General features: G+C 43.8%; 2 protein-coding genes across 2 annotated transcripts in view; one reads left to right on the forward strand and one right to left on the reverse strand.

Annotated features, from left to right (window-relative positions):
• Positions 1 to 3,264: 3,264 nt before the first annotated feature.
• Positions 3,265 to 6,655, reverse strand: LOC128360749 (uncharacterized). The gene is given in 5 exon segments (XM_053321245.1): positions 3,265 to 4,092; positions 4,287 to 5,500; positions 5,503 to 5,979; positions 6,065 to 6,403; positions 6,553 to 6,655. Coding segments are annotated over 5 exon segments (2,961 nt in total).
• Positions 6,656 to 14,373: 7,718 nt separating this feature from the next.
• The window catches only part of fat3a (FAT atypical cadherin 3a), a 194,875-nt gene continuing 182,455 nt past the window's right edge, over positions 14,374 to 26,793 (forward strand). Inside the window, exon 1 of the mRNA XM_053320639.1 lies at positions 14,374 to 14,428. The gene's annotated coding sequence lies outside the window, so the exon portion shown is untranslated. The remainder of the gene's footprint in view (positions 14,429 to 26,793) is intronic.

Below are 26,793 nucleotides of genomic sequence, written 5' to 3' on the forward strand. Positions count from 1 at the left end.
TACTGAATACAGCGATAATAGTCTAAATATCTACAGTGCCTAAAACCTTTGCACCCATACGTAAGCTAAGCAAAAACCTTTTTCATGGAGATAATCTGGGAGGTAAAGGATAAATGCATCAATGTATATAGAAAATAGATAGAAATGTAAGTAAGTGCTGCTATGTGTGTTCCTTTTTAGGTATGTATGTATACAGTCCCCCTCCACTCAAAAATATATTTTTCCTCTTGTTCCATGAGTTGAATGTTTGAGGCTCAGTGTGCAGAATGATGTTTGTGCAGTTTGTTTTCACATTGACGAGCTGAAAGGCTTTTCTGTGCTGACAAGATTTGTGATATCACAACTAGTTTGGAATCAATCGTAGTCCAGTATTCTCTGTGATGTGGCTCGTCCTCCAATTGGAAGATTGGCGGTTCGATTCCCAGCTCCTCCAGTCCACATGTCCATGTGTCCTTGGGCAAGACACTTAACCCCAAATTGCTCCCGTTGCTGCACCAACGGTGTATGAATGAGACTGACTGATGTGCAGGTTAACACCCTGTGTGGTAGCCCCTGCCATCAGTGTATGAATGTGTGTGAATGGGTGAGTGAGTTGTAATGTAAAGTGCTTTGAGTGGTGGTGAAGACTAGAAAGGTGCTATATAAGTACAGAACATTTACTGTACTTTTTGATTTCAAGCACAGTAGGAGACTTCTTCTCATGTCAGTTAAACTTTAGAAAGAGTCATTTTTAATTGCTGACCTAGGTTTTTGTGGAAAAAAAACATCACAGTCATAAATACACAGAAGAAAAATTACATGATGTATAAAAATAATAATAATATAAAAATTATAATAATGATAAAATGCACATAAGGTAAAAACAGTAAAAGAATAAGATAAATGAATAGGGGTAAAACAGTAAACCTTAAACATTTCCAAAAGCTTTCACAATTTTTTTTGTTTTTTAAGTTGAGTTTTAAAAGAAGCTAGAGATTTAGTGTGTCGGATTTGAGTATTTTTAAAAATGCCTTATTACATGTTGGGGGGAAAGAGAAGACCTTTAAGTTATCAAATCACCTCTTCTTTGTTACAGTACATGCACAGCCAGCATGTGGCCCCATAACGGTTACATTTGGGCTGCAAATATGGGTCCCAAGTGGGTTTCTCTGCTCTTTCCATGGTGGCCCCACATGTGTTTGCTCTTATGGACTTCAAATGGGTTCTGACTGGGTATCAGGTGGGTACCCACTGGGTGAGACCCATGTAGGCCCCATATGTTTGCCCATATGGGGTCTAAGTGGGATCAGAATGGACCTTAAATGGGGCCAGTTTACCGAGCACATGTGGGCTTCACATGTGGGGCCCAGCTACTGAAACCATGTGGGACCTGCAAAATTTGCCCAGTTCAAGTCCAGATGGGGCCCACGTGGACATGCTGGCTGGGATCTTTTCTGTAGAGGTTTGTATGAATGCTTTAGGTACATTTTTAGGTTCCCTCTAATAGCCACTGACAATCCTGATTCAGGGTTAAGTGTGTATACTGATATTCATTCAACAGCAGCCAAAAGCAGGGCACATCTAGTTTCTATTGGAGTCACTCTCAGGCCATGGTCTTATGCTGGTGATGCAGGAGCCCTGCAGGATTTTCCCATGGGATGTAACAATTTAATGTGGCTCAAGATAATGAAGGAAGGCAAGGGTAGTGTAGTAGCATAGCACATGTGCCATAATTGAGAGTCTGATATTCATTTAGATACAGTATATCTGAGGTTAAGTGTCCTGTTTCAGTCAATAACCATTAGGATGTAATAGAGAAAGGGTTCCTTTAAACACCAACTCACAGCTTCACAGTTCTGTTCCAGTTCACGTGCAGTGTACACGTAGGAACACAGCAGGAACTCACCTCAGGACACATATACAGCCAGCCCTGTCAGGAGAGAAAAACACCCACATTAGCTGTTATGCAAACATAACAAGCAGAGACATGAAGGGATTATTACTGTCAGAGTAGTTTGGCAGCTACCTTCACCCACCTATTTGACACTCCTCTGCTGTATCTTTCAGAGTTCACTGACAGTGAATGAAGCTTTGGGAGATAGAACCACCACTCTGCTAGTTGGCAGTGATGACTCTAACATCTCTCAGGAAAATTCACAGACTGAAAGAAATGTTCAAAAGTACATTTTATATTTCTTCTAGTACTCTACTTCCAGTACTCTACACTGAAAAAAGAAAATAGTTGAACCAACTTAATTGAATTGTTTCAATTGGTAACACCTAAATGAATTAAGTTCTTTAAAATTAAGTTATTAAGTTGGATTAACACAATTGATTTAAGTCCCATGTACTTAATAATTCAATTGTTCTCAAATCAATATTTTGCATGAATCCAACTTAATATTTAGGCAAGTCAACTTAAAGTTTTCAGTTTTTCCAACTTAATAATTTGCATAACCCAAAAGTAAAATATTGCTCTTTTCTAACCTAATACTATGGTTTAGTGTAAATTACTTTTTGCAGTAACATTAAAATTAAATTTTAGTTTGTTTAATCTAACTAAAATTACAATTTTAAGTTGGCTGAAAATATTAAAAAAAAACTCAAAATCAGATGTTTTTTAAATACTTTACTGTATAAATGTAATGACCAACACAGCTTTTGGCCCAACACATTACACATTTTCCTTTTTAAAACACATATGCACAAAATGCACAAGTAACTGTTTGTAGGACCACAAAGTTATTTTGTCAGCAAAGTGCAAAATAGTGCAACAAAGTAACACAAACATACCTAACAATCAACACATACAGTGCTATCGCCAAGTGTTTAGTGCCAAGAATATACAGAAACCTCTTTAATCAGCTATAACTTTAGGTTATTTACATAACCCCGGTTCTCTGAGTAATATGAGTGAGATGTCTCACTATGGGATGCACGCCTCGCTGCAGCCCTCAGAAGCATTTATCTCATTACGCCAATCCTGATTGGCTGGTGAACGTGTCCGTCCGCCACAGGTAGTTCCACCTACCTTAAATAGCTCATGCGGACGGCACCACCCTCATTCAAGATAAGCACCTCTTCTCACTCGCCCAAGCAAGAAGGGCAGTCTGGTGAGACATCTCACTCATATTACTCAGAGAACCGGGGTTATGTAAATAACCTAAAGTTCTCTTTCATAATATTTCGTTCGATGTCTCACTATGGGATATGGTTGCTCCCGTATTGCCAGACAAGCTTATCGAGCGTCCACCAATCCACAGGGAAAAATGTACTCTGTTCCAATCAGGACAGCAAAACCGCGCGTGCCACGCACGGAGCGGAGACGTCCAGCATATAAAAACGGACAAAAGTGAGAGGCGAGAACCAACTCGCTGCAGCACAGATGTTCTGAACAGAAACTCCCCTGAATAAGGCCCAGGATGCGGCCAAGCCCCGAGTCGAGTGCGCCCGCAGACCCGCAGGTGTCTGCAAACCCTGACTCGTATAAGCCAAAGCAATCGCCTCCATGACCCAGTGGGACAGGCACTGCTTTGTGACAGGTTTCCCCTTATGAGGATTAGCCCAGGAGACAAACAGCTGATCGCTCCTCCTGAAACCCTTAGTCCTGTCCATGTAAGTGCGCACCGCACGGACTGGACATAACGCATGTGACCGCTGCTCTCCAGGTGAGGCAGCAAAGGCCACAAGGTCAATAGGAGAACATGAGCCCACTACCTTAGGCACAAAGGCCGGGTTGGGCTTCAAAATCATCCTCACATCCCCCGGGAAAAGCTGAGTGCATGATGGATGCACCGAAAGCGCATGGATGTCACTAACCCGTTTAGCCGAAGCCAGAGCCAGTAACAACACTGTCTTGAGAGACAGGTGTTTCAAGCCTGCTCCCCCCAGCGGCTCAAAAGGAGGACCCTTGAGCCCCTCCAGAACCACCGCCAGATCCCATGGTGGCACCAGCGGTCTGGACACGGGGAGAAGCCTGCGCGCTCCCTTCATAAAACGGCAAACCAGCGGGTGCTGGCTCGCTGTTTGTTCCCCAAACCCCACGTGACAGGCGGCTATAGCTGCCAAGTACACTTTAACTGTGGAGAAGGCTTTTCGTTTGTCAATCAGGTCCTGTAAGAATGACAATATCACACCCATTGGACACTGAAAAGGAACATGGCCATTTCTGTGACACCAGTCCTCAAACACTCTCCACTTACAGTCATACAGAGACCTAGTGGAAGAGGCTCGAGCACTTTGTATAGTGGAAATCACACGCTGTGGGAGTCCCACAGCTGACAAATTGAACCACTCAGGGGCCAAACCCACAGTGCCAGGCATTCTGGGTGCGGGTGGAAAACCGCCCCCCCCCCCTGCGATAACAGGTCCCTGCGCAGCGGGAGCTGCCAAGGTTGCGCGCACAGCAACCGATATATCTCCGCCAGCCAATGCATCGCAGGCCAATGCGGAGCTATCAGAATCAGCGCGTGGCCGTGGTCCCTCACTCTGGATAGAGTGGGGGGTATCAGGGCCAGGGGAGGGAACGCGTAAAGAAGCTCGTGCGGCCAGACGTGCGCTAGTGCGTCTATGCCGAGGGGAGCATCCAGGCTGCGCAGAGAGTAAAACAGCGCGCACTGCGCGTTTCCTCTTGACGCGAACAGATCCACCGCGGCCCGACCATAACGGGCCCATATCTGTTCCACAATCTCCGGGTGCAGAGTCCACTCCCCGTATACCGGCGCGCCCCTGGACAACAGGTCCGTCAGAAAGGACGGGGCTCGCCAGTGGCGCAGTGCCCTGACGCACCCTGGCGTAACCAACACTCTCCGTGCGCCATGACGCACGGGATCCAGCCCGCATGAGGCCACCCAGAGCTGGAATTCCCTCATGTGGAGGCGACCGAGACGAACCACGAGAATGGCTGACGCCATCAGTCCGAGTAATCGAAGACACAATCTGAATTGAACAGATTTGCCTGGATGGAAAAGCGCGAGACATGCTCCGAAAGCTCTCACTCGCTCCGCCGAGAGGCGCGCCGTGAAAATCACCGAGTCCAGGGATAATCCCAGAAAGATTATGTTCTGTGTCGGGCACAGCATGCTCTTTTCCGCGTTTATCACAAAACCCAGGTCTAATAGGTGCCGTGTGAGAATACGCGTATGCGCCATGGCCTCCTGCCTCGATTGTGCCAAAAGCAGCCAATCGTCCAGATATGTGGCCAAGCGAATGCCCTGCTGTCTCAGCGGGGCTATCGCCGCTTCCGTGCACCGGACGAACACCCTCGGGCTTAAAGACAGACCGAATGGGAGCATGCGGTACTCGTAGCACGTCCCCTGGAAAGCGAACCTCAGATACTTTCTGTGGGGAGGATATATTGGAATGTGGAAATACGCGTCTTTCAGATCGACAGAAGTGAACCAATCGTTCTGTCGCACCAGGCGCAGCAGGGATGCGTGTGTGAGCATCCTGAACTTGTATTTCCTGAGAAATTTGTTCAGAGCACGTGGATCCAGGATAGGGCGAATACCACTCCCCCCCGTTTTGGGACCAGAAAGTACCTGGAGTAAAAACCGCTCTGACACTGTGCGGGAGGAACGACACAGATTGCTCCTTTGTTTAACAGTGAGAGGATTTCCTCTTGTAAAACACGAGCTGACTCTCCCTGAGCCTGGGAGTGTATTATGCCGGCGAATCGAGGGGGAACAGCGGCAAACTGCAGCCTGTAACCCCTCGAAATCGTCTTCACCACCCAGGGTGAAGCTGCGAGCGCAGCCCACCTCTCCCACCTGCGGCAGAGAGGTGAGACGCGCTGCAGCTCCTCCACCATGAGAGGTCCCAACCGCAGTGCGGTGGCGCCCTCCCGTGGTGGAAAACTGACATGGCCTCTGGGCGGTGCTGTGCACTTTGGCCCGGGAGGACAACGCAGTGACGGGGACCTCACTGGGACAGCAGGTGCCGCCACCGCGCTGTTTATTTTTATAGTTTTGGCTTTTATTCGCTGCGCCCTCGGCACTCGGCCTGGATGCGACAGCGGGACACATTTTATTTTCTTTATGAAAACTTGTGTGTGTGTGCGTGCTTGTGGACATGGGAGAGGGGCAACCGCTGAACCCTCTGCCGTCAGATGTCCGTCTCTCCCGGTCTGCTCTGGCACGATCCGTGGCAGCTGGGAGATGGGGGCGTGGGGGGCCCCGGAGTGCACGCTCGGAAGCCAAACAGGTGGAGCTGGAGAACGGGGAACTTCCAGCTGCATCACCGGTGACGAGAGGGGCGGTCAGGCCGCTCTCTTCTTCTTCCTGGCCTGGTGGCTGGTAGCTTGCGCGGGCTGTGCCGGCGGAGCTGTAGCTGGGGCCGAGGGCTTCTTGAATCAGCCGGGCCGCCCGGGCACGGGCGGCGGGGCGGGCTGAGGCTTCGGATGTTTCGGTATTTTGAACTGCGAAACCTGGGAGGCAGCCTGCGCGAAGGTTTTACGCTGCGCAGGTGGAGAGGGAGCTGGGGGCTTGCGAGGGAGGCAGAGCTTGAGAGCTTCGTCTTCCTTCTTTTTGGCTTCACACCGTTGTTGCATCGATGCTAGGGCGGAACCAAAAATACCCTCCGGGACAATGGGCATGTCCAGGACATCGTCCTTCTCCCTGTCTGACAGGCTGGCGAGGTTGAGCCACCGCGCTCGCTCCTGCAGAACCATGGTCCCCATCGCTCTTCCCGTGGCCTGGACCGCGCAGCGTTGGACACGGAGACACAGGTCGGTGATGACCGGTATCTCCTCCCACGCAGCTGGGTCCTGAGTTTGCGCAACATCCTCGCACAACTCAGCCTGGTAAGCCGTGAGCAGCGAGAGGACATTGAGCGCTCTGGCCGAGAGCCGCCTTGTACGCTTTCTCAGTCAGGGCTGACTGAAAACGGTCGGACTTGGACGGCAGGCTGGGGCTCCGGGAGGACACCGCTGACAGCTGGGGGTGAAGGTGAGCTGCAACAAGTGGCTCCATCGGAGGCATACGGAGCAGACCCAGGCTCTCCATCGCCTCACAGTCGAGGGACGAGGCCCCGGGAACCGGGCTCCGGCTGCTGTAGGGGCGGTCTCTCCATGAGCGCGCCACCTCCTCCAGCAGCTCCGGGAAGACGGGGAGAAGTTTCTTCGTAGCGCTCTTGGCCAAGGGCAATTTCTTCCCCTCGTACCGTGATCCGGTGGTCTCAGCTACGACAGCGGGCCAGGGGATGCCCAGCCGGGCAGCAGCGCGTTTGCACACGTTGAGCATGTCCGAGCTGGGGGAGGGAGAAGCTGGTGTGCTACTCTCATCTCCATCCCGAGAGTCGACGGAAGCCGCGGGCTTTGCAGCCCGAGCCGGCGTGATGAAGATGTCATCCTCTTCTTCATCCTCTGATATGAGGAGATCCAAGGCGCCATCATCATCTTCCCCATAGTCCAAATCCAGGACGTCTTCCTCCAGCGGGGGAACCGCGGCTAGCTCGAGCTGGGAGCCCCAGCTGTCGCTAGCCTCCGGTGTCGCCACCGCAGCGACCCCCACCTCCTCTCCGCCCTCGACGGCGGCGCCGTCGGAAGACAGATAGGGGTCATGTCCAGACAGGCCAGCCTGGCGGGCTAGTCGTCTGCGGAGACTCTTAATGGTGAACACCGCACAGTGTTGACACGAGCCGGGGACCTCGATAGCCGCCCGGGCGTGTTCCAGCCCAAGACAGCACGAGCAGACCTGGTGTGGATCCATGCTCAATATCTTATTCCCGCAGCAACAGAGTCTGGCTCCGGAGTCTCTGTGCCCTCTGGTGTGAGGGGTTTTAGCCTCCATTCCGTGCGAGCTGGTGTGCAGGCAGGGAGCCGAGGCAGTTAGCTGGTGTGCTAACCGTGAAGAAGCCGAGAATTAGCTGGTGTGCTAATGCCCGGTGCTCAAGTAGTCGTGGTGGGGCGTCGAGAGCAGTGCTGACCAAGCCGTGGAGGGCAGGAAAGCACTGAGTTCGATCTGGTGTGACCGACGAAGCAGAAAAATGTCCTAAGCTAGTAGCGCCCAGCGACAGAAGCTAAATAAGATCCGTCTATGGACAGTTAAGCTAGCTAGCCCTGGACGCGAGATATGCTCCGAGTGAGAAGAGGTGTTTGAATGAGGGTGGTGCCGTCCGCATGAGCTATTTAAGGTAGGTGGGACTACATGTGGCGGACGGACACGTTCACCAGCCAATCAGGATTGGCGTAATGAGATAAATGCTTCTGAGGGCTGCAGCGAGGCGTGCATCCCATAGTGAGACATCGAACGAAATATTATGAAAGAGAACCCATGAATATTATGCATCTGAACAGTGTAGCTGACCAATGGCGATGAAAAAATATGAATACTTCTTTTAGAATTTTAAACCACAGTGTTACTAGACACTGTCACAACAGTTTGTAATATTTATTATATAGTTTTCCCAACAAATGGAAGGAAATGTGTCTGGGAAAGAAGGAAAGAAAGAAAGAAAGAAAGAAAGAAACTGCCGTAAAAAAAACAACAAAAAAACAAGAGGAAGAGGAGGAAAAGAGAAGAAGGAGAGGGGAAGAGAAGAGGAGACGAGGAGGAGAAGAGAAGGAGAAAAGGAGAAGAGAAGAGGCGAGAAGAGAAGAGAAGAGAGAAGGCAAAGAAGGGAGGAGAAGGGAGAAGGAGAAAAGGAGAAGAGAAAAGGCAAAGAGGGGAGGAGAAGAAGAGACGAGACGAGGGGAGACAACGAGGAGAAGAGAGTAGGCAAAGTGAGGAGAGTGGAGAAGAAGAGACAATGAAGAGAAGAGAGAAGGAAAAGAGGACAAGAAACCCCTTACAAAATCTGTGTTCAAGCATTTCAAATTGTGGTTTTAAGAATATTTGTTCTCTTGGAGCATAAAAAAGGCCCAACATCCGAAAGACACAACATTTTTTACATGCTATATGTCAAAACACCACTGTTCTTTCACATTATGGCACAAGGCCATTTGTAGGTCCAGAGGCGGAATACGCCGTTGTGTGTCTTTACTGCGATCCTTGAAGTTTGCTATACAGATTATGGACTTTGGGGGACATCTTGTGCTGATCAAGCTGCATGAAGATTTTTTGGAGAACTTCAAAAGTGAAGCGAAAGGGTTTTGGATAAGCTAGGTTGAGTGCATAAATCAAACCTAGAAGCAAGGCACAAGCTGAGGCAACCGAAGTCAGTTCATGCAACACTTTGACGCCCTCAATGACGATGCCGATGTCTTCAGGTGGCTCCTGCAGCCTTTCCCCCTCCTTTCGAATCACAAACACTGCCATGGTGAGCTGCTCCAGGTCTCTCTGAGCATCATCTCCTTCAGAGTCCTACAGAGGGGTACAGTACACAAACATAAACAAAAAAACAGTATTTGTTTGCTGTACCAATTTGGGTTATATGCTGGGCTATTTCTTGGCTGGGTGTTCTCTCACACCACAACCAGCAGATGTGTATCAATCTGACCATCCAACTATAAGCAAGGAAAATAAGACTTCCCAAAATGGCAAACTATTCCTTTGAACTTGTTTGATAAACTAAACCAGGCAAAAAAAATATTCAATCCAATATGTTGTGTATTGTTGCTGGAAATTACATTATGTCCAATATGACCATGATAATAAATACAACATGTCAGCCAATCCAACCATGGTTCAGGTGTTGACATGCTTGTTCTAACGGTTGAGAAAATCTCTCTTTTACAGTACACTAAATCTAGGAGGAGGCAAAGAGAGATGGAGAGGGGAGGAGAAGAAGATGAGATGAGAAGGGAGAAGGAAGAGAGAACAAGGGGGGGGCGGAGGAGAAGAGAGGAGACAATGAGGAGAAGAGAGAAAGCAAAGAGAGGAGGAAGAGAGGGGAGAAGAAGAGTAGACAAGGAGAAGAAGAGAGAAGACAATGAGGAGAAGAGAGAAGGAAAAGGGGAGAAGAGGGGAGGAGAAGAGCGAAGGCAAAGATGGGAGAAGGAGAGGGGAGGGGAAGAAGAGGAGACAAGGAGGACAAGAGAGAAGGAAAAGAGAGGAGGAGAAATATGGCCATGATAATAAAATACAAAATGTCCACAACCCAACCATGGTTCAGGTGTTAAGGTTGTTCTTACAGTTGATAGGATATTTTTGAGTCCCTTTTACAAGATGTGCTGACATACAAACTTACAAGATATTCCTTGATCAGGTCATCTGCATCTTCTCTCAGGAAGATGGTGAGGGCTTTCAGCACACATTCCCTCCGAAGATTAATGTCCACAGTCTAGAACAAATGTTGATTAATTTTATTGTTCTAAATTTCATAAGCCAGACATCCTTACCCTTATCTTACACTTAATTGTATTTATAAACAGTAATTTACAAGCCAAGAGATTCATTATAGAAAGAAAACGGGTCTCTTTTTGAGTAGCTAAAAATATTCATGCATATGAAAGCCATGATCAACATTGGCCAGCCCATATTAATGTATTTATGAATGATACAGACATATTGTGACAGCCATGTTAGTTATGAAAGGTCTTGTTTGATGGTACAGATGTACCTGGTCCAATGTGTCCATGATGTTTGCAGTCTTTTGGCGTGTCGCTCCTCCTTTGGCACGGATGACTTTGATCAGCTGACTTGAGTGCATGTCTAACTGGGCCATGAACTTCTCTTCAAGAGGAACAGCCATGAGCCTCTGGAACTCTGTATTAATCTAAAAACAAAAACACAAATGACAGTAGATATTGTATTATGGAAAAAATTAAACTTGTCTCATCCTGTATAAACACTCAGAACACGCAAGTAACCACTGAAGCGTCTGCTAAATGACTAAAATGTAAATGAAGCATACCTGCCAAAATATCAATACCCCAAAAAGTATAACATGTGGAAATTAAAAATGTAAATGCCAATAAGTTCAGTGTTATACAATCTCAACCACATCAAGTTATGACCAATTCATGAAAGCTCACTGTAATAAATCCTGAAGCATAAAGACTTGATCACTTCAGGTCCATACTCACCTCTTTCTGTGTGAAGAGTGCAGGCCATCTGTCCTTTAAATCCTGAATGCTTGGTTCTTGGTTTACCACCTCATGTCGTCTGTAGGCAAACGTCTTAGCCATTTTGTCAGCGATGACCCTTTCATTGTTCCTTATCCCAATCTCTGTCAAAAGTTCTAGTCTCACTTTTTCAAGGCTGTCCAGAGTCTCACCAGTAGGAAAGGATGGATAAAAGTTTGCTTCAGACCGTTTTGGCTTCTTCACTTTTTTAGCAGGGAAAGCATCTGTAGTAGCCTTAGATTTCAGGGAGTTTACACACAGCTCTGGACACCCCTGTAATTTGAGCTGGGTCCTGTAGTTTGCCATTTTGTACTTCAGTCTCTGTTTCCAACCATAGCTGCCATTGAACGATCCAGGTTCTTTCAAACATGGGTGCTTTTTGATTAGGGCCTCTGCAGCTGCGCAGAAATGTGCTTCCTCTGGGTAGGCCTTGAATCGGTAAATTTCTTTTGCTACTCTTTTCAGGATATCAGACAGCATTCGGGAGCTGACAGTCAACTTTTTTTGGCTCACACGGTACTCAGTATTCCCCTTCTCTAGCTGTAGCTCTGTGTCATACGAAAATTGGGGAATTACAAAGTCCACTGTTGTGTTCGAGATGACACAGATTCAGGGCACAGATTCAGGGGATGAGATAATTGTGTTGTGCTAGCTGGTGTTAGCGGCGGATGCTATCCGATTCTACTTTTAACACATTTAACAACACGGTTGGACAATTTCATATCTAACATATTAAGTTATTTGTTTTACCTCTGACTTACCTTCAAACACGATGGAGATAGTGTTAATTCAGTATCTTTCTTCTTCCCAAGTTGTCCGAGCCGAGAAATTCGCTGCTCAAGTGCAGGGAGAAAGTTCTGGTGAAGGCGGCGACGTCATGACGTCATACGCACAGCATCAAGCGAAACCTAATTGATGCAGATTCACTCAAATGAGAGTAGCAGGTTACATGTGTGCTGAGGGAACAACATGTAATTCCAAGTTGATATACCCCACAAATTTAGACTGCCTCCACTAAAGCAGAAATCTGAATGAAACTCACTCAGAACTTTACGCTACTTCAACTACTGCTGAAATACACTTTTTAGAGTGTATAATATTGAACTGTTACTAAATATCCACATAGTTTCAGTGTCACACAAATGACAGAGTACTGAATTGTTCAAATGATGCCAGAATTTATCTTTTTTTCATTTCAGTGTCTTTTCAGTTGCAGTCAGGTGATGAACTGTCTCCAGACGCCACTAGAAGATAACTAACTTTATTCTTATAAATAAGTAATTGACTACTCTATTTTAATATCAGGCAGAACAGAGTCCGTCAAAATATTTGATATATGCATCCAAAATCCAGGAAGTGAAAATATATTCTGTTGTTAAATATATATCTGTTGTCAGTAGGATGTGCTCTTATACTTGCTGCACCACCTTTCAGCAGTCTGAGGCACTCTGACATGAGTTTCCTGTCAAATGCACCGTTTTGTTTTCTAGCCTTCCCACAAGGTCACTTCATCAAGGAGGAATTCTCAATTTTATTTTTTGTATTTTTTAAATATTGGTTTTAGTGTTTAGTAAGATCAAAAGACACAAATATACATGGAAACACATACAAACACCTAAAGTATAATAACGTAATGATATCAAGAATACGATAAATAGAATAAAATACATTTTAAAAGAAAGGGAGAATAGCTTGATTTCTTTAAATGAGGTAGACTTGGTATGTCCCAGACCAGTCTTAAAGAATCACCTTCTTGGCAAAAATCCTGCCAACTGTCCCATTCTGTTTGTATGAGTGAGGGAAAGGCTGGTCTCCATAGCAAAAAATGTCAGCCTACATGATGTTTTTTCTGTATTACTGTAAGTCACAGTCTATTTTAGGGGGGGGGGGGTATCATGATGGGAAAAACACTTTTCTATTAAAGACTGGTCTATTTGAATGCACCAGTAGTTATTCATTTATAAACACGTGTTTATACTCCAAAACTTTCTCAATGTACTTTTTTATTTTGGACCAGTATATTAACTCAGACTGTGTTCGGGTTAGGGTTACAATTAAACCTTTTAAAAGAACACAGTACCTTTACATATTTATACAATGTGTAGCTGTGTGCTTACTGAGTCCATACAACTCTTCATCAGAGCTGACACTGTGTGCAAATAGACTACTGTACATCACACTTCAAAATCAGTTTGGTGTGTAAATACTGAAACATCACAGCAACTAGTGTCTGAAATACTTCTTATCAACATACAATCATTTTTCCATACATCACACAGCATTAACAGGTCATCAGTAGCCTATTTTCATTAGCTGAGGTGGCAAGGCCAGACCAGGGAACGGAAAGGTGAGGCAGATCAAACATATTTGACCAAAATGGATCTAATACTGAACAACCCCAAAAATAAAGGACTGATAAATTCACTATGATTTTTGAGGTGCATTTTCCATCTATCTGCAAAGTCAAGGGCCGAGTTGAGGATTTAATGTTTAGCAGTTCATGTAAAGGGAAAATTACTTATTACTTATTATTATCACAGGATTCTGAGCAGATTTGCTGTAGTGCTGTGTAAATCAGCAGACCTCTTATGAAATGTAGTATGACATGTAGCACAAGCAGATGGGCTTCTCCAGCATGTAGGCTGACTTGTGGTTCCTAGTATTTGTAAAAGTAGAATGAGAGGCAGAGCCTTCAGTTATCAGGCTCCTCTTCCCTGGATGACAGCCCCCCCCCAAAAAAAAAACAACCCACACACTATCACCCATCCAATAAATGACTACTTTATAGATAAGGACAAAATAAAACAGGAACGGAGGAGACCCTCAGTCAGAAGTCATGTTGGTAGCCATTTTATCCTCCTGCTGTTCAGCTCACATGCTTGACCTGACAGTGAAAACATCAATATTTCTACAACAGAAGTCCTTGAAGGTGGATATTTGGATTCAGCCTATAGGCTACAGCAAAAGGCGCCAAAGAAACAAAGTTGTCTACTGTAAAAAACAAACAAACAAACGAACAAAAAAACCAACACCAACAACAAAACACAAAAAACAAAACAAAAACCAACTTTGTAATGAATGTATTCACCTATCACACTCCTGGTATAAATGTTTAAATGTGTGCCACCAGCCATGACCCCAACACATGTGTATTTGGTGTGTAATTACGTTCATATTTAATTTAATTAAAGCAGCCCACTTTAAAAAAAATGCGGGGCAAGAAATCACTTCCGTGTACTCTCCAGTAGGCTTCGCTGTGCCCGCGAACCTCTGCGCGCGACCCACTCCCGTCGTGAGCGCGCGACTCAGCAGCGGTCTATGGTAGTAACGCAGAGTGAAGCAGAGAGTCGGTGAAAATTAAGCCAGTGTGAGAGCGGCTCTGCTGGTGTGGATGGTACTACGGAGTAGGACGGACTTATTCACCGGGATATTCTGCAGCATGGCCGGGTGAGTCAGTGCTGGGATGCGGGGACAAAGTTAGAGACGTGCGAACAGACGAGCAGGTTAATGCGGGAAGAGGTTTTCATTGCCGGCGTTACGTCTTCTTTTTTATCTGCTAGACTGAGTGGGACGAGGTGTCTGACCTGAGCCATGTAACATCTGCTATATTACTGTCTGTGTTGACGTTGTGCAGCTGTGTGGCTCCACGCAGCTCTAACTGTGTGGAAGCAAACACTGTGGGGGAGAACAGTTGAGCTGCTGATCAACAGCGAGCTACGGCTTCAGCTGCATGGGACAACTGAGAGTCCGGACCTGCTGCAGCCATCCGGACCTCATCGCTGTGTAGCTGTCATTGCTTTCTCCTTGCAGTACAACCTGCAGTATGAAATAGAATGTGGTATCATCAGTGACAGTTGTGCGTTTGTAGAAATGTTGAGCTTCATCCATGTTATGCATTTTTCAACAGATGCAGGTGCATCTCTGTTATCGAGCATCAGATGCTGCAACTTAAATACCCCCTTTTAACAAAAAAGCGTCATAGAGTAGGCCTATCCTGCGCAGTTATGTTAATTACCTCCATAACACTGTAGCCTACAGTATAGCACATTCACTGCCACAGCTGGAAAGCTCTAGGACTGAAAGAAAGAAATCATAATTAGGGGACCATTTCATCAGCTGGAGGCCTGGGAGCTCTTGGCTGATCTTTGTCACAGAGAGGGAGTCCTGCAGGGTGAATGTGATGGCAGTACATACATGCTGGAGTTTAGAAGTGCATGTGTGTGTTGCTGCACACAGACAGATGGAAGCAACAACTGGGACTGGTCTGATATGTCCTACAGGCCCTCAGTGCATTGTGTGTGTGTGTGTGTGTGTGTGTGTGTGTGTGTACACATGTGTGTAGAAAGGGAAGATACATGATGGAGGTTACCACCACTCATTGATGACTGCTCTGTCAGGGTGGAGTCATGTTTATAGTGAGTTTTCTGCAAAAGCCATCAGGATGCAGGAGATAGTGATTTCAGATGAGACTGAAGGGGACATTTAGTCAGGGCCAGGGTTTGCCACACACACACACACACACACACACACACACACACACACACACACACACACACACACACACACACACTAATGCACAAACACACATCTATGCACATACATTTGTTACTCTCTGTGTGTGTGTGTGTGTGTGTGTGTGTGTGTTTGTTTGTGTGCTCCCTCCTCTCACCTTTCAGCATGCATGAAGGCAGGCAGGCAGCCAAACAACTACACAGCTGTTCATTCACTTGCTGTGCTGGTCTCATTTCTTCCCAAACACGTCCTACTCCTCATCACCTTTTACTCCTACACCTTCTTTTCTTTCACCTGTTTTTGGACTGGCTGATTGGAACCCAGCATGGTCCACTGTAGATAACCACGTTAATACATATGACTGGAGCCTGTGTTTGTAGCCTTCAAACCTGGTGTCTAGGGTTTGAATATTTGGTTCATCATCTTACCTTCAGTCTGGTGACCCCAATCATGTGTTTACCCCTTTCACCACTCAAAGGGAGTGCTGGTTATTTTAAGGGATAGATTCCAGAGATAGTATGGAGTATATGGAACTTTTAGCTTACGTCTATGAAGAGACTCTACAGTTTCAAAACTATGAAAATGTATGTGCATGTTGTGTATTTGGCATGTGTAGAAATATAAATATAAAAAAGATATTGTAGTTTTAGGAGAAGTTTGTATTTAAACTATATTCTGTCAACAGTCAACAGGTGCAATGACCTCATGCATTTTGCTACTGGCTAATTAGGCTATTTATATGTTGCGACTGCAGGGATAACAGTGGAGTCAACCATCTTGAAATAATGTGTGTGTGATTCCAAGCCAGAATAACAAGCATTTTTTTCTGTTCATTCTACTCAGCAGTGCATGAATGCAGCATTTACATCTCTAGCTGACAGGTAACTAAACCTTTTGATTTGTTAATAAGCTTTAGAGTTGTTGGCTTTTTGTTGGATTTCTTTACATATTTGTCATGCATTTCATGGAGCATGGCTAACTCGTATCCTCCTGCTTCCAATCTTTGTGCTAAGCTAGGCTAAACACGCCCTGGACTTATCTATGCCTGTACCTGACAAACAAAATGAAATCTCACCAGAATCTACCAAAATGTTGGACTTCCTCCCCTGCTATAATGATGTTATCACATCTGTAGATGACAATCAACATTCATGCTTGTGGATGACTTTTTCACATTTTGCCAAAATTGTGAAACAGAACAGTCTTTGGAGATGCTGAGATTTGGACTTAAAATCAGGTTGTGTATTTAAGCAGTGAGAACCCACAGTTGGTGTGATCCATTTGTGTGATAGACATTACAGTATGTGTTCAAGTGAATCTTATGGCGTCACCTCACTGCAGCCCATCTGTATTCTGCCGGCATTACTGCAGATAACATGTGCAGGAGATTTTGCAGTGGAGCTGCTGCATGGCCGCTGCCTGCAGTGGCTGACCTCCCTGCCGAGCACACTGACCTCCACATGGAGGAGGAGAAGGAGGAGGGGGAGACCATCCTTCCATTCGTTTTGTTCTTCTTCTCCCTGAGCGCCTCACTCCACAGGCTGCCTGCTTGGAAATGGCATCACTGCAACCCCTCCTCCTGCTCCTCCACCCTCCCCCTCTCTTTTCCTTGATCTCCGGGGTCCCGAGGGCTTTGTGAGCGTCTGTTCGTGCCAAATGCCAGCACTCTGCAGGCCCCGCTCCCTCCTTCTCTGTGTGTGTAGGATAGCGAGAGTGAGTTGGGGGATTTCTTTGGTTCCCCTCTTCTTCCAGGCGGGTATGGGGGGGCTGTGCTGTTGTGTGTTTCTTCCCCACTGTTTGTGCAAGTGGTTTGTGTGTGTTGGAGTGAGTGTGTGTGAGCGGGCCTGCTATTGTTCTCAGTGACTGCTGGAATGCTGTTGAATGGTGGTTGTGTCTGCCCAGATGCCCAGCATTACTGTCTGTCTTTGTTATTTTCATGTGTGTTTGGTCCATTTTTACCTCTCTGCTCTGAGCAGTCTCTCTGCATGCAGACAAAGAGTTTAGCATCTGGAAAGCTACTAATGTAGATTTGGCCTTGTAACAGAATGCCAAGGTGCTATATCAGTTTACTATCATAAATCATGTAATTCATTTTCAATCATTAGCATGAGATCATTGTCTTAAACTGTTGGCAGTCGACTCCAGAGGCTTCTACACTGCAGGTCACATTTTGTATCTACTTACATGATACAAAATGTGGAGAACTGGGTGATAAAATCATCAATAATTACGTTCATATCATTTTCTTCAATCTAAATACAACAGATGTTCCATATAATTTAAGTGACGAGAGAGCCATGGCAGGAGCTTCATACTGTAAGTAACAGATCTGGATAACGTGTAACAAACTGGGAATTTGCAAGAAAGTGGCTAAAAGGAGAGAGCTAGTGTAAGTGTAAATGTACAGCAGGTAATTATCTGCAGAAGTGAAGAATTTATATAGCAAAATGAACGAGGTTTAGAGCAGCAAAATGCTACCAGTAACACAGAAACACCAGCAGATGGAATTGAGACAGTAAGCTTATCTCAGCCTGTCAGCACGTCAGGTCACAACTTGATCAGGGCAGAGGTGATGTGAGTAGGCTGTGTACTGTGTCACAGTTGAAATGCTCCCATCATCCTGTATTATTGGACATGTAACAACATCTTGTTCAGTATCACACAGCAGCACTCAATTTTTCTATTGTATTTGTTGTCGAAGGAGGACTGAAAAAAGGATTTCACATATTTATTTTACTCAGGTATATTTTGATGTTAAAAAAAGATTTTAGAACCATAATTGTTTTGAATGTTCTACGTATGTCAGATTTGTGAAATTTTCATAAAGAAGTCAGTTAGGAAGGTATATTATAAAGAATACATTGCTAATTAAAGTTTTGAATTGGTTTTAATTTCAATAGTCATAAAGAATATTGGAATTTAGACCTGATGCCATATTAAATGATGCTGAATGTGATTTAGGTTGAGATCCCTGATCATTTGCTGCATGAATTAAACAAATGTGTTTTTGTTTAGAGAGCAGGTGCACAGGCCAGATAAGATATGGGATTAAAACTAAATAACCGTGTTTATTTTCACTGAATGAGAGTGGATTTATGTTTGTAGTAAAACAGTACACAGGCCACCATTGTGGCATGGCTAGATTGACAGTAACAAAAGTTCAGTTCTATAAGTTTACTTCATCAGCAGTTGTCAGTGTCTGCAGTCACTTTTCTGTATGTGTGGCTAAAAATGAGGAGAATTGAAATGATTGTTTCAGGAAGTCTCACCTGGTCTCACATTACGTTAAGCTGTCATGGCAACAAGCCGACATTTTTTTACCCCTGCTTTTACTGTGGCTGATTTTCTCTCACTTCATTTTCACTTCAGGCTCAGCTGTTTGCTAACAGTAAGTGTTAGCACATGACAGTGTGAGTGACAAATACATCCATGTACTTACTACACGACCAACAGTCACTGAGGAGCCACACAAATGTTTCACAGAGCCAGGTGTGACCAGGAATGAGCTGTTTCATGCTTTTACATGTTTTCTGATGCTCAGCAGCCATTTAGCCAGCTCATCAGCTGATTTAACCAATTATGTCATTAAGCAACACTATTTCAGGGCCACATCACACATACAAGGACTGAATAATGAATCAAAATTTGGTCAAAATCTGAACATGGCCCACTGACATTTTTAAGTTGCAGGAGGTGTAATATTTGTTAAATGAAGTATTGTGTCCTACACTATACAATCTACTGGCTACAGATCCCTACAAAAATGAGAATGAGAATAATGATGTAAACATTATCATTCCCTCTAATACCGTAGTTCATATCACAATTAGATATTTTTTCAAAATTGTTTAACCCTAACACATACACACTTTGCACTATACTGTGATACAAGTTGTTAATGACGTACACAGTTCATGCACAATTGTCCATGATAATGATAACTGTCCCATGATCTGTTCTCATGTAATGTATGTAAGCAGTGTGTTTTTTGGCTGTTCTGAGTGAAAGCTGCAGCTCTCCTGTACCCCCGTCAGCAGTCTGCACACCCTGCCTCTCCTCTCCAACACTAGGACTCACCTGACCATGAGCCACACCTAGAAGATGAAGCTCTGCACCCACTAGGTTCAAATTAATTACTGCATTAGCCTTCAAAAGAAGCCCCTCTTCTATGGCAAATGTCTAATCAGCCAGCAGAATAATTCACAGTGGGCTCTTTGTCATGTTAAATCATGTCCACCACTATTAATTTACTGTGTCAGATTTACCCGACACGGTGACAGGAGTTCTCTTTTTACGTTCACATATTCAAAAAGAGAGATGATGTTCTGCCAGTGTGGGCAGAAAACATCAATTAAACATTCCTTTTCCCCTGAGCCACAGGCTGGCTGCTGATACAAGTTACTAGTGGTGAATAATTTGCCATTATTTAAGCAAGCATTTGTTAGGAGACTTTAAGGTACTCTACTGTAGGGCTAAACGATTTTGAAAAAATATTTAATTGGAATTAATTTGACTGATATTACAATATCATTTATAACATTAGAGGGGAGGATGCATTTTTACATCATTATTCTTATTTTCATTGAAAAACGTATTGAAATAATCATGATGTGATTTTTGTGGGGATCTGTACCAAACAAATATGTTTTCCTAAGGAATGTGTCATTAAAACCAAATAACCGAATGATCCTTTGCCGGGTCTGACGCCGACCTTTGTGCTGTGGCTGTTTCTTTTGCAGTACTGAATTGTGGAGATAGAGCCTTAAACTGTTTCTCATCCTTTCTTTTTACCCGATTTTCTGAGCCTGCAAAAAAGGGCTACTCCGTGACGTAGTGGCGTACCCTTGGTCCCTCCCCTACTATATAAGACTGAGAGTCTGCTCTCCTCAGTGGTTAACCTGCCTAGTGGCCAGTTATTGTTACTACATCTAACGCTACTACTACTTCAGTCTACAGTTAGCCGCCAAGTTAGCAGTTGAGTTAGCAGCAGAAAGCTCTCAGACATTGGCTGTGTTCGAAACCGCATACTACATACTACATACTACATACTTCTATACTACATACTTCCATCCTACACACTACACACTAAACGACCAAATAGTAAGCAGATCGTTTACACTGTAGTAAACTACACGATAACCCACAATTTGTCCAAATAACACCTGTTTAAAGTTTTGTTCCTGCGAATTCGGTGCCGTAGTTAGCCGTAGCGAGTAAGGCACTTCTTGTCATTTTCACAAAAATAAACACCTGTTGCCTTTTATTATTAAGAAAACCATAACGATAGAATTGGTGCTTTTATTTTGAAAACAGGAAGCGAACATACCCTCGCTATAGCTAACTTGAAACCACCGAGGTGGTGATCTGTGACGTTTGTATTTTGGGGTTTTTTCAGAAGTTACGTTGCATCTTGGGTAATTTGAGTGAGAGTAGTCAGCTCTTGATGCATACTCTGCATTTCTGGAGAATCTAGTAAACCATCCGGGAACTTCTTGCATACTCTAAATGGCATACTACGCAGTTGAAAAACACTACATATTTTAAATGACATCAGAGTTAGTACGAGTAGTAGGAAAGTATGTGGTTTCGAACAGACCCGTAGTGTCCATGTTTCTGGTAGAGGTGGTGACTTTGATTGACAGATGACACTTGGTAGGGGGCGGGGTTTCAGTGAGCTCGGCGGGCACTCCCACAGCGTTTGGTAGCAGAGAAAGAGACTGAGTTTTACTCAACTTTGAATCCTAATTTCATATATTTGGTGATTTTTTTAATCATTCAAATTTTGCAGGGTGGTTAACAACACACTTTTCTGTGGTATGTCAAACTCAGAACACATTTATTCTTACTTTACACAGACTTTTATCAGGAGTTGAGCTGTGTGGTCTTGTATGCAGGCGTCATTTACAGTTACTGGAGAGCAAGTTTCACTTTCAGCCACTAGGAGGAGCTCTAAGCTTCTGCACATCCACCTTGTGTTGAAGTAGAAGTGAATTTGCCCTCGGCTACTTTGACTCGGTAGTGAGTTATCCTGCTAGCTAGCTGACTGGTGGGAACATGATGCAAACGAAGCCACACAAAATTCCAGAAAGTAAAGGATAATGTTGTCAGGTGTGTGAAATATGTGGTGCTCAGCATTGTTTATGACGGGGAGAAAAAAGTTCACGCTGTTATATTTTTTTCTTTTAATCAATGTGTTTCTGTAAAAAAAAAAAAGAAGGCTGATTATCATTTAAATGAACAGAAGTTTGCACAGTTAAAGCTTGTTGTTTGTTATGAATATTTAAAGTTATTTTTGGTGCATTATCTATTTAGCTTATGTTAATGTCAGCATGAAGCGAAAATTTGGTTATTCATCAGTTAACCCACCGGTTAGTCGATAATGAAAAATGCGCATCCCTAGGGCATACAACGAGAAGTTAAAGGAGGGTGTAACTGGCCTGGAGGTGTGCCTAATAGAGGGTGTCCCATCCTGCTCCCACAAAAATGATGCTGTCTGTGCCAATCCCGTGACAGATTGTCCTGCCAACACCCGATTGTTTTTCCAGTCCCGTCTCAATCACGTGATAATCAATGAAATTAACTTAAGTACCACCGCACACATCCCATCAGTTTCAGCACAGTTTCAAATTGATTGCTGCGAGTGTTGAAATCGCTCCATTTTTCCTGTTCTGTCTTTCATTTCCAAATCCTGTTACCACTGCAACAGCCCATTAAAGTTTATTTCTGTTAATGTTACACACCTAGTCAGAGTGCAGCATGTGCAGTGTGCACACTGAGAGAGATGTCTCCTGAGCCTCTACATGACTGCCGTGTTGGCTTGGCACTTGGTGCTGCCAGAGCAGATGGGTATTGATCCTGTGAGTGGTGGGTTAGTGTTGGCATGTCAGCCAGCTGCTTGCAGAGCTGCAAGCCAGAGGTGTCTGACAGAAAACCTTCCCTGCCACTTGGACCGCAACAACGAGAAGAAATATGCAAACACATTACTCCTTTGTCAGTTTTTGCTTGGATAGCAAAATATTGTTTTCAGTATCTAGCAGCACCCAAACATGACTGTTCCAACTCTAGTGGTCAGTGGTCAGTGGCTGGACAGAGTCTGTTTCTTGTCCAAAGTCTTGAGGCCAGTGGAGGATGCCGTTGTTAGTGAAGTTTCAGATATTGCACTCGTGTTTATCCTGTATTGTTTGTCTGCATAGAGGCAGACAGTGTTGGAGTCTGTGCATACAAACAGCATGTAGACTCTGGTAGATATGTTCAGACAACAAAATGTACACCAGTAGAAGCCTTGCACATACATAAAGATAGACAGTATTAGTTATGCTTCAGGGAAGGTTATTGAACCTCAATACTATTGGGTGTATGTGGGTGTTGACTGTCATGTACAGTAAGCTGTCTGGTCAGATCTGTCATGCTTGTTGAGTGTTTCCATGTTACTGTAGCCTGTCTGATACAAGGTGTTTAAGGCTAATAACATTTGAGAGTTTAAATAGTCTGATAATTACATATTGGCTGATATTATATATGATCTGATGATTGACTGACTTGATATATTAGCATTTCTGTCAAAGGTCACATTTAACAGTCAGTGCTCTCTGGTGGACAAACTATATAATAGTGACACTGTTTCCAGATGACCTCACACAGTGGCTGTGGTTTAGGAGGTAGAGCAGTTGTCTTCCAATTGGAAGATTAGCGGTTTGATTCCCGGCTCCTCCATTCCACATGTCCATGTGTCCTTGGGCAAGATCTGCCATCAGTGTATGAATGGGTGAATGAGATGTAATGTAACGACTAGAAAAGCGCTATATAAGTCCATTTACCATCTAGTGATGTTTCTTGTTACTCATCGGCAAAAATACATGTCAGTAATAATATTTTCTGATACTTCAACTTCCAGCTGATTTATGTGTCAGGCTTATTAAAGAACAGTATAAGAATCCTCAACTAAATCATTTACTTGCTCACAAAATGACATTGTAACATAATGTAAGCGGCAGAGCCCATGACTGGTTGCTGACAAACTAAACATTCATAGCTCTTAAGGCTCCCAGAATAGCAAACTCATTAGTGTGGTTGTTGTGTCCACAAACTACAAACTGCATATTGGGATTTAACTATTAGTCAACATCTGCACTTGGTTGCAGCTTCTTAAATGTTACCTGTTGAAAACTATTTGTTAGTTAGTTGTAGCCTTGTAGGAGCCATTGCTGGAGTTCAGAATTGTTGTGAATCAGCGTCTGTTGGAATATTTTCATGACCCAGCATGTTTTAGAACAGGCGTCAGGCAACTCAGAGAACCGGGGACGTCTTGCCAAACCTCAGCTGCATTTTTTTATGTTTCTCATGGTAAAAAAAAGCCCTCAGTTCCTATTATTTGAGAGAAATGCATTCCTGCAATAAGTTTGGCTGCTCAGTGGTGCGCTGTACTCTGAAATGATGCTGATAGGCCCGTGAAATGGAAAAGTCCAGAAGAAACAGCTGTGTCTCAGTGGAGTAAGTCTCTGTGTGGCATCATTTACCGCCTATCAGTGATTCTCATCAGCCGCTCATTGAGATTCACACAACCAGAGAAAAAAGGTCTGCTGAGAAGAAATGTGGTGGCAGCTCCTCATAGTTGAATTTGAGTGCGGAGCTGTGAGCAGGGCCGACAAACCGTCTGGGTGGCTGTGGTGGGCTGGCTCTGTGATATACTGCAGGCCAAACTGCCTGTGACTTTACCTATTTTTTTTTCTGAGTAGAGCTGTTGTCAGCACCAACCTCTCAATCAATTTCTGGTTTGTTGCTGAATGTGTTCACCAATCAGCCAGCCTCTGCAGTGGCCAGATCCCTTCCTGTCTGTTATAGATGTTGTTCAGAGCCAGAGACCTTGTCGGCAGGAAATGGGAAAATGCAGCGTTTAAAGCAGAGCATGGTGGCGTTTTGGGGATCAATAGCTTGCTAGGGGGAGTGTTTGATGAGACTCAAAGTGGAAGATGATTCAGCGATGAACTGAGATATAAACTGTTGCTCCCTTTGTTTTTCACTTTTTGACAAAAACATTAAAAAAACAAGTGCATTGATTGCTGGAGCATGATTTCTCTTCACTTAACCGCTGCTATCCACAGAGGATGGCAGAGGAAGTAATGGTGTGTGTGTGAGTGTGTGTGTGAGTATGTGTGGTAGGATTTTCTTAAGTTGGGTGCAGAGTCCACAACGCCGTCACACCAGTTTTGGAATAACTTAGTTTAGATTTGTTCCAGATATGTTTATCTATGTCCACAGACAGACATGTGGGATCATTTACAGGAGCTACCAGAAGTCCTTGTCATTGTAATAAATGTAAAAACACATTTTTGGGAGTTTGAGTGAAAATGTGATGAAAATGCTGCATTTCCACATCATTGTGAGTCATTATCATTACAATATTTATAAAAAAAACAAAACAGAACAAAACAAAACAGGCTGTAGTTCTTCACCGTAAACTCAGACGTTAACAAGAATTTTAATTAGATTTTTTTTTTTTTTCAATATTTTTATTATGTGGCAAACTAAATGAAACAGTAAGATACAAACGGTTTAGCTTGTTAGTAACTACTTTGCATGGTTGTGTAAAGCATACAGGTGGTGGATAGGACAGTATGTGTGTGTGTTTTGTGTTTGTCGTCATTATTATGTACAATGTGAAATTTCAGCAGTGGCATTTATCATTTAGTGGTGCTGCACCGCTGCAGAAAGCATGCTCAGACCAAACCTTAGCAGTACAACTTTCCTTGTCAGCTCATTCCATTTGGAGTGTGAAATGAGTTCTAGGTGAGTGAGTGAGTGAGTGAATGATGGAGAGACAGCAGTGTGTTGACCTTTCACTGACTATAATGTTAGTAACTTAACAGGCTGTAAGCAGCATTTGATCATCCATACATCATTCTTAGCACCCTGTTAGTGCTTTGTGACCAGGTAGAGTGAGGAAGTGAGGAGAACTAAACTCATAAAAACCATGATGATTAGTTCAATGACACCAGTAAGACACACAGAAGTAGTGCCTGGAGTTGTCATCAGTGATGTCAGTTTCACTTCATTTTGCTGTCAATAGACTAACACCCATTAATCACTAACTGGTTCATTGTTTTTCCACTGTTTTTGGAAATCATGTGAGAAAACCATGTTTCAGCCTGCAGGTTAACTAGACTAATGAAAGAGGGCTGACCCAGTCTAACACACTCACTCTAAACACACTTCAAGACATGCTAGCTTAGCAACATTAAGGCTACAAACAACCCATAATGCAACACTGTAAGAGTCAGTTTTACACTGGTATTTTATCCATTCAAAAAGAACATCTGATTGTTAACATGTTATTTTATAACCATTAGCAGAGTGTGTATGCTAATGGCACTACAGACTGGCGGTTCACTGATGATTATAAATACAGAGCTGCAACAAGTAGGTGAGAGGAAAATAATAGGTATCTATTTAAATAAGTTAAATCAAGTCATTTTTAAGTTAAAACAAATCCAAATAATTTTGTTTAAGCCTCTCAGATGTGAAAATATTCTGCTTGTGACTGTCTTGGTTGGACATTTGATTTCATTACTGGGGAATTATGATTACCAAACAATGAATCAATATTGAATATAATTGCTAGCTGTAGTTCTGTTTGAATGGATCCAGAAGAAAGTGTAGGACTGAGGCTCATCAGTGTATTGTTGAATAAAACATTATTATGGAATCTGTTCAGAAACAGTTTTGAGTTTCATCTTAATTAATGTAGCTCCTGAAAATGAGATGAGGAGATACTGATCCTGACTCAGGCCTAAGCTGTACATTTTAAATATGTTGTATTATTAAGGTTAATTGGGAGATTGTACTGATCAGCGGATTGTTTTCTCCAGAGAAGACTCTTTATCTACAAAGAGTCCATGTGGTTTCACATTGGTGCTTCAGAGATGATGTTTCCTCCTCCAACAAATGTTGTGTGGCAGACTACAGGCAGTAGTTATACAATGACTTACAGAGAGCAGCTGAGTTTCATATTGGCCTCTGGGCAAGTTACTTTAAAAGGGTAATGTAAACTACTTACCTGTACAGCTGCTATAATCTGCTGCAGGTGACATTTCTTATTTCAACAGCTGGAAGTGACGCTACCATGCTTTGTACACTGATCTTTGTTACTAAAAAAGAGGGGGATTTATTAAATGTTGAAGATTAGGGAATGCATGTACAGCCCTCTAAAAGGGAAATTGTAAATGACAGAAAGGGAAAACTCTTAATAAGCATCTACAGAAAACTTCATGAGAAACCATGTTTATATAAAAGACGATTATTCA

The sequence above is a fragment of the Scomber japonicus genome, chromosome 6 (genome assembly GCF_027409825.1).
Source record: "Scomber japonicus isolate fScoJap1 chromosome 6, fScoJap1.pri, whole genome shotgun sequence".
In the NCBI taxonomy this organism is placed as follows: domain Eukaryota; kingdom Metazoa; phylum Chordata; class Actinopteri; order Scombriformes; family Scombridae; genus Scomber; species Scomber japonicus.